The 10,034-nt window shown below is 42.5% G+C and overlaps 1 protein-coding gene across 1 annotated transcript in view; it reads left to right on the top strand.

Moving 5' to 3' along the window:
• The window catches only part of scml2 (Scm polycomb group protein like 2), a 28,184-nt gene extending 19,535 nt beyond the window's left edge, over nucleotides 1-8,649 (top strand). Inside the window, exons 10-13 of the mRNA XM_037690258.1 lie at nucleotides 2,258-2,431; nucleotides 4,058-4,264; nucleotides 4,938-5,092; nucleotides 8,451-8,649. Coding sequence (XP_037546186.1) covers nucleotides 2,258-2,431; nucleotides 4,058-4,264; nucleotides 4,938-5,092; nucleotides 8,451-8,576 — 662 coding nt within the window. The 3' untranslated portion in view covers nucleotides 8,577-8,649. The remainder of the gene's footprint in view (nucleotides 1-2,257; nucleotides 2,432-4,057; nucleotides 4,265-4,937; nucleotides 5,093-8,450) is intronic.
• Nucleotides 8,650-10,034: the final 1,385 nt, after the last annotated feature.

Here is a 10,034-nt window from a genome sequence, read left to right as displayed (position 1 = left end):
TTCAGGTGTTGATTATCAGAATGTTCATGTGTTTGTTGTCATAACGTTTGGGTGTTGGTTATCAGAACATTCAGGTGTTGATTGTCATAACGTTCAGGTGTTGTTTATCAGAACGTTCAGGTGTTGGGTATTAGAACATTAATTGATCTTAAACTTTATTTGTGCACATTGCCAGAATGTTTTTGCTTTATACAGACAAACTGAAATTATGTCAGATGAGATGAGAGACTGAGTTCAACAACAAACTGCTGTTGCAAATTTTGTGCCTTTTCAGGTTCGTCATCATCAGCCTAGCCAGTAATTTTACAGCATCCTTAACTGTGACAGCAGTGCCTCAGCTAGTGAAAATAATATAATCGTCAGGTGGAGGAAAACAGATAAAAAAAAATAAGGGAAAGGAATGCATTATTTTATAATATGAACAACATATCAAAAATGTCATTTATAATGGGTTTTAATAGGGTTGAGGGTGGAGAGTAGGGAAGCTGCTGGGAGTTTATAGGAGCATTTAAAACAATTTTTACAATGAACAAAAAAAAATTCAAGCAGCTTGTATTTGTCAGGATGAGCCATGTTGATTGGCAATGCCAAAAAAAAATAATAATTCAAAACGTAAATACATGTGTGGCTGATTATTTTTCCCCATGAGACATTCTGAGGGTTAAAATATTAAAATATGAAGAAATGCTCTTCATAATAAATCTTGTGATTCTTTACCGCAGCTTCCGAAATGATGAACAGAAAATTAAACAAAGTCATGTGACAGCAGGTGATGTGAAACTGGTGTCTGCACTCAGACGTGGCGTGTGTCTAACCGTCAAGTCTGATTACAGACAGAACCGTGTCCAACCTGGTTTGGGATTCTGGGACTGAGTCTCCTCGAGGGCAGCAGATCCAGAAGCCTGCACTGGGGGGGAGGGGGGGCACTGGGTGGGGAGAGGGGCTTTAATTTGTGAAGCTTGGGTGGGAGGGTGCTAACCCTGAGCCATCTGCTGTCTTATTTAGCTGTGACACCGTTACAGTCAGAAGTGTGTTTACACATCTTCAAAACTTTGGCCTTTTCATGGTTCAGTTCCTGAGCTGGGATGATTGTACAGCAAAAACTTTACAGACTTTTATAAAAATCCATCCATTATCTTTACCCGTTTATTCCATTTTTGGGTCACGGGGGTCGCTGGTGCCCATAGCCAGCCATCACTGTGTAAGTGGTGGGGGACACCCTGGACAGGTCTCCAGTCCATCACAGGGACACATAAAGACAAACAATCATTCACTCTCACTCACACCTAGGGACAATTTTACCTGTTAGGATAATTTAATATTATCCTTGTAGCTCATTAAATAAATATGCCACACAGGAGAAGTAGATCATTTTCTTAATCCCAGGTTTAATCTTGCAAGATGGAACAAAGGTTGAAATACAAGCAGGCAAGATGTTTACATGTCGCTTTGTCTCCAAGTCTTTTTTTATTAACAAAGCCAAGGTCAGACGACTCCTGCAGCCTCTTGCTTAGGCTTGAGTTTTATGAGGTGAAAGGCTGGAGAAAACCCACGCATGCATGGAGCAAACTTCACCCAGAAAGGTCCTCGGATCGAGATTTGAACCAGGGTAACCTGCTCGCTGAGGGGCAGCAGCTCTACCAGTTGGGCCACTGTGCTGCCCCAGAAAGATTTCAGCCTCGCCAATTTAAAGAACTTTCTAGAAATTTTACACACAGACTCAAATATATCCATATACCGGTACTCACCTAAATCTGTTATTAAGTTGTGCTGAAGGTTCTAGAAGAACTGGACTCTGAATAAATCAGCTGAAGAAGCAGAAGAAGATAAAGAAGAAGAACAACAAGAACAATAATATTAATGATAATAATAAAAAGAAGAAGAAGAAGCATGGTCAGATATCAGCCAGAAGCTCATTAACGAAGACAGAAATCTGGAGGTCCAGGTGACACTTCGGCAACTTTTGCACCAAATTCTTACTTTTATAAACAGTTAAAGTTATTTGCTGTAGAATCATTTTAACCAGAGGAAGAAATCGTTCTACTAAATCATGAAAAGCCCAAAAATGAATCTGACATTCATGTCTAGGATGAGTGGATGGAACCTCTGACCTGTGTGTGTGTGTGTGTGTGCGTGCGTGCGTGCGTGCGTGCGTGCGTGCGTGCGTGTGTGTGCATGCCTGCATGCATGCGTGCGTGCGTGCATGCATGTGTATGTGTTAACATGCAGACTGATAACTGTCCTGTTCTGCCCTCAGTTCGGTCAGAACACGGTATCCGCTATGTGAAGCTGCCCTCGGCCTCCAGCGCGTCATCCGTGCTGCGGTTCTTGGAGAACATGTGTCGACATCTGGAGAGCGACAGTCTTTTCAGCTCGCAGCCGTTCGGCACCTTCAGCAACAACACTCGCTTCTGCAACAGAACCAAATCAGGTGGGAGGACACATGCAGAGGAGCGGCTGCTGTTTTAAAGCAGTTCTTTTGAAGGTTTTCCTGCTGCGTGTTGTTTGATTTGTTTTTGTCAAAGTTTATCTGTTAAATAAACTTGCTCCCTTAAAGGGAAAGTTCACATCTTCTGAAGTGAGGGTGATGAGCAGGTAATGTTTTATTTGTTGGAGGAGCTCCGTTTGGACAAACTGTTTAGTTTTGACCAGAACGATGAGCTAATGGCTAGTCAGAGCGGCACCAAAGTTGATTGTTGCATCTTAAAACCATGTTAATCTCCAAATATTCACATCAGTTTGTGCAGACGATAAACTTTTACATGAGTGCGGCTTTCCAGATGAAATAATATGAGATTCCTGCAGAAAGTGCCACAGCTAGATGCTGCTGCTGTTTTCAGTTGCAAATACCCTCAGAATTACTGCATCATGCAAAACTTACAGTGGTATTTGTGTTAACGGCTATAATTTTATTTTACACACCCATCGAAAGGCTGACGGGTTCTGGTGTAGTCTCCATCCGTCTGTAAACTTTCTCTTGTCCCGCAGGAGAACACACAAACTCAGAAAGACCTCTGGTCCAGCCCTGGAACTGAACCCAGGACCTTCTGGCTGTGAGGCAATAGTGCTACCTACTGAACTGTTGTGGTACCCACAAGATCGGAGTCTTTAAGACAGTCCACATTGGTCTCAGCCTGTTTGCCTGCTCAGAACTAAGCTTTAGCTCTCTGTCGGCTTTTTAAAGCTGCTCATTGCAGAGAGATGGAGATTGGTCCAAAACAAATCATGAAGTAAGAACAAATATGTTCACAATCATTTTCTAACATCACTGGCTAATATGATCTTAGATTAAAATTTAGCTAGCAAAATTTGTGACCGCTGCCAGTTTGTTTAGCTACAAAACAGCCAAAGTGGCCGAAAACAGGTGGAAGAGCCAGTTGGCATGCGTCTGACAGTTTGGATGTTTCGGTTTGTTCAGTAAAGTCGTCAGATTAAAAGAGAGGTTGGGTTGAAACAGTAAGCTCCAGATGTCTGCTTCGATGCTGAGCTCTGTTTTTAAGGCTCTCCGCCAACCTGTTCGATCCCCGTCGTTTACTTCTGACCGCCGTCTTTCTTCTTTTACCGCAGATTCACTTTAATTTTTAAACATCTACTCTTGTCCCATTCCACCATATTTGTTTCCCTGCAGACTGCAGCCAGCCTAATTTAGGCCAGTCAGAGACTCGAGCTTCCAAGTGGTTTGAGTCAGTTTGTTTACATTGAATGTGGACCCACATTTCAGAATTACATATCATCATATCTGGAAAACTACCGGAGTAAATAAACTCGGTCAAATGGAAACATATGATATAGTTCAGGGTAAACTTGTTTATGTTTGCAGTGAGTACCTTTAAAGATTTATACGCGTCAGGTAAGATATTAAATGTTTCTAACATTTCCACAGAACCCTGAACAAAAGATCTGAACTATCCCTTTAAGCAGCAGCTGTAAATGCAGATACTGATGGAGTTGAAGTCTTTTAGGTTTTAAAAAAACCTCCCGAGTGAGTCAGAGTGAGTCAGAACCACAGAGTGGAAGCAGGAGTTCTGTTCTCAGGTTCTGTCATCTTGCCCAACAGAAACATCGTCTGTCTCTGAGAACGGACCGTCTAACAACGTCTCCTCAAAGGATGCCTCCCGCCCTCCTCACAGCATACCGGACTACAGAGCAGCAAAGATAGAGCGGCCATTTTACCCAGGGCACACGCAAACGCCACCACCACTGCGACGCTTGACCTCCAACCCTACTGAGCTCGGCCCAACGGGCCCACACCGACGGGTCGAGGGTAGGGAGGAAACTGTTCCATTAGGATAACTCCACTTATTTATTTGTGAAATCTGAAAGGGGCATTAATTCAAGGAATGCTTATCACCTGCCAACGTTTTAAACAAAGCTGCCATGCAGTCTGTTGGTGCTCGAAATATGTGTCGGGGGTAACTCTCAGCTACTACCACACCAAATTTCAGCTCTGTATCTGTGAATTTTACTGAGTTATCACTACTTTTGTGTTTGCTTAAGTAGATAAGCTGTGGCGGCCATCTTTAATTGAGTTAGCCTCACAACTTGATCAGTTGTACACATAGATTTCCTGGTTACATTTTAGGAGTTTTATTAAAATCTGTTCACTGATTTGTGTGATATTTTGCTAACAGGCAGACAAACACAGGTGATAAGAACTGTTTTTACCTGATGGTTTCTTCTTCTGTATTTTTTTGTTTACGTATAAAAAATATTTCAGAGCATTGTAAAACTGGTAAAGTTTTTTATTCGTAAAGTAAAATCGGTGAAGAAATTTGCAAACTCAATTCTGGAAAATAATGGAGTTCAGAAATGAAAATTGCATAGAAATAGAGCAGAATAGAATCATAGAATCCTGACACAGAAAGAATCGTGATCGGTTGATGAGGATCAGTGTTTGGCTTTATAAAAACGTTTGATTCAGTTTGTCTTTGTTACAGCAGCCAGCTCAACAACCAGTCCAGATCAGGTGAAGCCGGAAAAACAGAGTTCAGGAAACGGCGCTTCGTCCTGGTCAGTCGATGATGTCATACGGTTCGTCCAGGAAGCAGATCCTCAGACTCTCGGCCCGCATGTCGACCTGTTCAGGAAGCACGTGAGTCTTTAAATCTTTGTTTTCTGATGACTTTGAAGAACATTCTGTTCGTGAGTTCACGTCAGCAGTTTGAAAAATAAAAGTTCCATCAACGCACGATTCAACGTGGCGTCTTCAGACAGACGTACCAACAGCCCCGCCCTGCAGGTTACAGCCAGAAATATTATTAAAGTTGTTAAAATCCATGTGTTCACACCTCAGAAGCTCTCCATCCATCATCCATCCATCCATCTATCAATCATCCATCATCTGGTTCTGAACTCAGGTCTCGGGGGCAGCAGCTGGATCAGGGAGGTCCAGACTTTCCACAGCCTCCTCTTCCAGCTCTTCTGGAGGACTCCAAGCTATTCCCAGACCAGCTGAGAGACATTTCTAGTCTCTCAAGCATGTCCTGGTCTTCTCGAGGGTCTCCTCCCAGTTGTACTTGTCCAGAACACCTCCCTATAGAGGCGTCCAGTGTCCACCCTTACAGATGTCTGAACCTCCTCAGCTGTCTTCTCTGGATGTGGAGGAGCAGCGATTCTACTCCGAGAGTCTCTCATGGAGAACTGAACTTCTCACTCTCTCTAATAGAGAGTCCAGCTACCCTGCAGCTCAAGGTGAAAGGGCAGGATATCTCAGAAAGGCAACTAAACTCAATTTTCTCCATCCAGAGATGAATTCAGTCCCACCTTCTGTAAATCTCCTCGTCTCATCGCTTCTCGTGGAAACTTGAAGCTTTTGCCATGTTATATTTTTAAGTTAGCTGGATGATGAGGTGTACTTGAGGAATTTAAATGTTTTTTTAAATTAGAGAAATATGCAGCAAGAAGTTACAGAACTGCCCTCATTTTACACTTAAAACACCTAAACCTGTCGGTGCGGTTCACCATGATGGTCTGTGTCAACCACATCACGTTGCGGCTGATGCAGACCAATCCACACCTCTGATACCAATCAGAAAAACTGACATTGACACCTCTGTACAGCCCCACCTGATGTTTGCTGACCTTTAATGTGCCCACTGAAGGTGGACGTATCACGGTATAGACTCCATTGTATGGAGGACGGAACGTGACAAATGGAAATAAATAAATACATAATACAAACATCCATCCATCCATCCATTCATTATCTTTACCCATTTATTCCATTTTGGGTCACGGGGGTCGCTGGTGCCCATGTCCAGCAATCACTGTGCGAGGGGCGGGGGACACCCTGGACAGGTCGCAAGTCCATCACAGGGACACATAGAGACAAACGAGACAAACAACCATTCACTCTCTCACTCACACCTAGAGACAATTTAGAGTTACCAATCAGCCTAACATGCATGTTTTTGGACTGTGGGAGGAAACCGGAGTACCCGGAGAAAACCCATGCATGCACAGAGAGAACATGCAAACTCCACCCAGAAAGGCCCCTGGACCGGGGTTTGAACCAGGGACCTGCTCGCTGAGAGGCAGCAGCTCTACCAGTTGCGCCACCGTGCTGCCCTAATACAAACATAACAATTAAATTTATTATTTAAATATTAAATACATCATTAAATCATTAAATATACAATTAAATTACTAAATACACCATTAAATAATGAAATGTACCTTTTTAAATTATTTATTTCATGGTTTCTTTATTTATTTAATTTTGTCACCTTCCGTCCTCCAGTGACACCATGAATTGATGTTAACTGTCGGTCTCACTCGTCAAACTCAGTGGGCGGGACTAGGGCGGCTCGTGAACAGACCCCGACGCCTGATTGGCTGCTCCTCATAGCAAGCAAAGACAAATCGACCACAGATAACGGATTGATCCACAGGCAAGAGAATCTATTCCGAAACTTTAGGAAGCAGTAATTGTGTTTACGTGTATTTGGATGAAACCTTTTTTCATACCATGAATGTAAAGAAGAAGGCGCACTTTTACGAGCTGCATGGAGGGAGCTTCCATGTATGAACTGACTTCAGACCGAAGCAATGGATTTCACATGATCAGCATCAGTCTCCCCCCCCCCCCCCCCCCCCCCCCCCCCCCCAGTCCCGCCCACTGAGTTTGACAAGTGAGACTGACAGTTAACGTAATTTTTTGGTGGCACACGAGGGTGGAATGTGACAAAATTAAATAAATCATGAAATAAATAATTTAATTGTGTATTTAATTATTTAATTGTATATTTAAATGTGTACTTAATAGTAATTGTAATTAATTAAAAAATAATAATTTGTACGCATCCTTTATGATTGTCTATTGTTGTCCACTGTTGTCATCATTCTTTGTTAAAATCAGGTCTCTCTTGTAAATGAGTCCCCGAGGCTCAATGGGATTAACCTGTATAAATAAAGGTTGAATGAATGAAAATGGTGTATTTAATTATGTATTCAATATTTAAATGATACTTTTCATTTTTATGTATTTCATTTTGTCACATTCCGTCCTCCATACCATCGATACGTAAACGTTCTCTTGTCCCGCCTGTAACTTCTGATCCACTCACAGTTTAAAGAAACTTCATTCTCATATGCATCATCACTAAACGGAGTGTTGTGTACAGCTTTCATCTTCCCAGCTTCAAGGTCAAATGTTATACAAGGTCTTTGTTGCTACAGATTGTCGTAAAATAGCTTTCGGATGGGTGTATAATGTGCTGTAGGCAGTACTGTTGTCAGAAAGTCCTCCGAGGGCCACACTCAGTTAAAACCAGATAAAACCAGTCTTTGCTGTTAGTTTACTCACCGTGAACTTGTCTCTGGTGTTGACTGTTGTGCACCCAGACTCCGCCGAAGCTCCGGTTCAGTTTCATCTCTGCTGCACCTCGTCACACTCTAAACACGCAAGCTGGCTTTTCACTTCCACTAAAAAATAATCACTCGTTCCGTTTCTCCTGATGAATCCACCTTTTTTTTTTTTCTGCACCACCATGATTGACACCTGTCAGTCCTTGACTATCCATGTTGTGTTCACTGGCCTTGATCCTGGTTTGGATTTTTGTATTACAGTCAGTTACATCACAGAAGTACCATTGAGTGTCAGTATTTTCCTCTCAGAGTTTTATAGTTGGCCCTCCTTGTGGAGTGAAAAGGGGAATTGGAAGTACCCTCCATCCATCCATGTGTCCGTTTATTGAGAATGACAGCATGGAAAATAAGTGAGTGAGGAACCGACTTCCATCTTGGTCTGTGGCTGCATCTAGATGTAAGAAAGGTCACTGAAGAAAATTGGGTAGCTACGTCAAAAGTCAAAAATGGTCTTTTATATTTGGTTTACACCTGGTAATTCTAACAGTTAATGGTATTCCTCTGAGTGTGTGAATAATGAAGTGTTTTAAAAAGCATGTAATCCTGGTTCGTTCCTGTCTGACGTCACGCTGATGTTCCTGCAGGAAATCGACGGCAGGGCGCTGATGTTGCTGCGAAGCGATGTCATCATGAAGTACATGGGCCTGAAGCTGGGCCCGGCTCTGAAACTGTGCCATCACATCGAGAGGCTGAGGCAGAACAAACACTGACGGAGCTCAGTTCTCACGGCTTTTATCGAGCTGCGGCGCTTCACCGAGGAGATCCAGGACACGTCTCCGAACGTTCTGAGAGTGGAGGTTTTAGGTTCTGAAACTTAAGCAACTTTCCTCACAACTGTAATGTTTCTTGTGAACACGGAGTCGATTCTGAAGCTGATTTTTATCTTTCATTTTAGGTAAATTTGTAGAAATACAATTAAACATTAAGATGGAAAGAACACAAATCTGTTCATACACATTTTGAACACTTGAACATTTTTCTTATCTGGAAAAGATCGGATCAGTCGGTCAGCTTGGTCAGATCAGAAGTGTCAGCACAGATATGGACTTTGTTTTGTTTGTGTTCTATTTCTTTATTATGAATTATAATATTTTTCTTTCGGCTGCTCCCTACTTCATGGGTCGCCACAGCTAACTAAGTCAATCGAAGACTTGGCAAGTATTTTTACACCGGATGTCCTTCCTGACGCAACCACAGACCACGGAGCTACCACAGCCCTCTGTGTGCAGCAGAGAGCTGCTATCTAGGGCGCCTGGGGGAGCAGATGGTTGGGGGTTAAGGGCCTTGCTCAAGGGCCCAGAGTGGGACAAATGAGAGTAGATGCAGGTGTGGGTGCTTCACCTTTCCCACCCACCTTTTGATGCCGTCGACATTGGGAGCTGAACAGCGCTCCTCTGATCACAGGTCCACCCTCTCTAACCCCTGCGCCACCACTCCCTATTAATTATAATATTATAAATTATAATAAAGAAGAATGACCAAATTAATTTGTTTTATAGAGTTTGACTACATTTCCTCTTTGCCACACACAGATACACATTTTGTAGGAGTTGTTTTTTAAAATTTTTTCAGGGTTGGTCGTGCGGAACTAAACACTGAGAAGGTTCATTCCCGTTCTGACAGAAAACTGTCGTTTGGATCGAGGCAATAACGGTTCCTAAACATTCTGATTGTTTTGAACGGGTACGTTTGGTTCACGCATGTCTGAAAGTATGAGTTTACTGGCACTGAACGACAGGAGCGCCTCACTGATGTGGTTCAAACGTTCACCCATTTATTTATTTTTACGCTTTTCTTCTTTTCGGGTTGTGGGTTACTGGTTTTTATCTCCAGCCATCACTGTGGACAGGCGGTTGACACCCTGGACTGGTCTTCAGTCCACCACATGTCCTGGAAACAGAATATAAATACTGGTAAAAAAAAAATTTACCTAATATAAAAACTTGTCACCATCAAGCAGCATATTGTTACCAGAGACCCCGTCTTTAGTTTAAAAGAGTCAGAGCCACCATTTTGATTGAAACTGGGATTATTTTATAATTGACCACTCCCATGGAAGATGGGCAATAATGTAATTACCTCTTTTTCTGTCTGTCTGTTAGGAAAATATCTCATGAACCTTTGGATGGATTGTAATGAAGCTTGCAGAATATAACCATTGGATTATT

This window comes from Nematolebias whitei, chromosome 2 (assembly GCF_014905685.2).
Source record: "Nematolebias whitei isolate Nwh7 chromosome 2, NemWhi1, whole genome shotgun sequence".
Lineage (NCBI taxonomy): Eukaryota > Metazoa > Chordata > Actinopteri > Cyprinodontiformes > Rivulidae > Nematolebias > Nematolebias whitei.
Note: the sequence above shows the minus strand (reverse complement) of the source record. Positions and strands in the feature narration are given on the sequence as shown.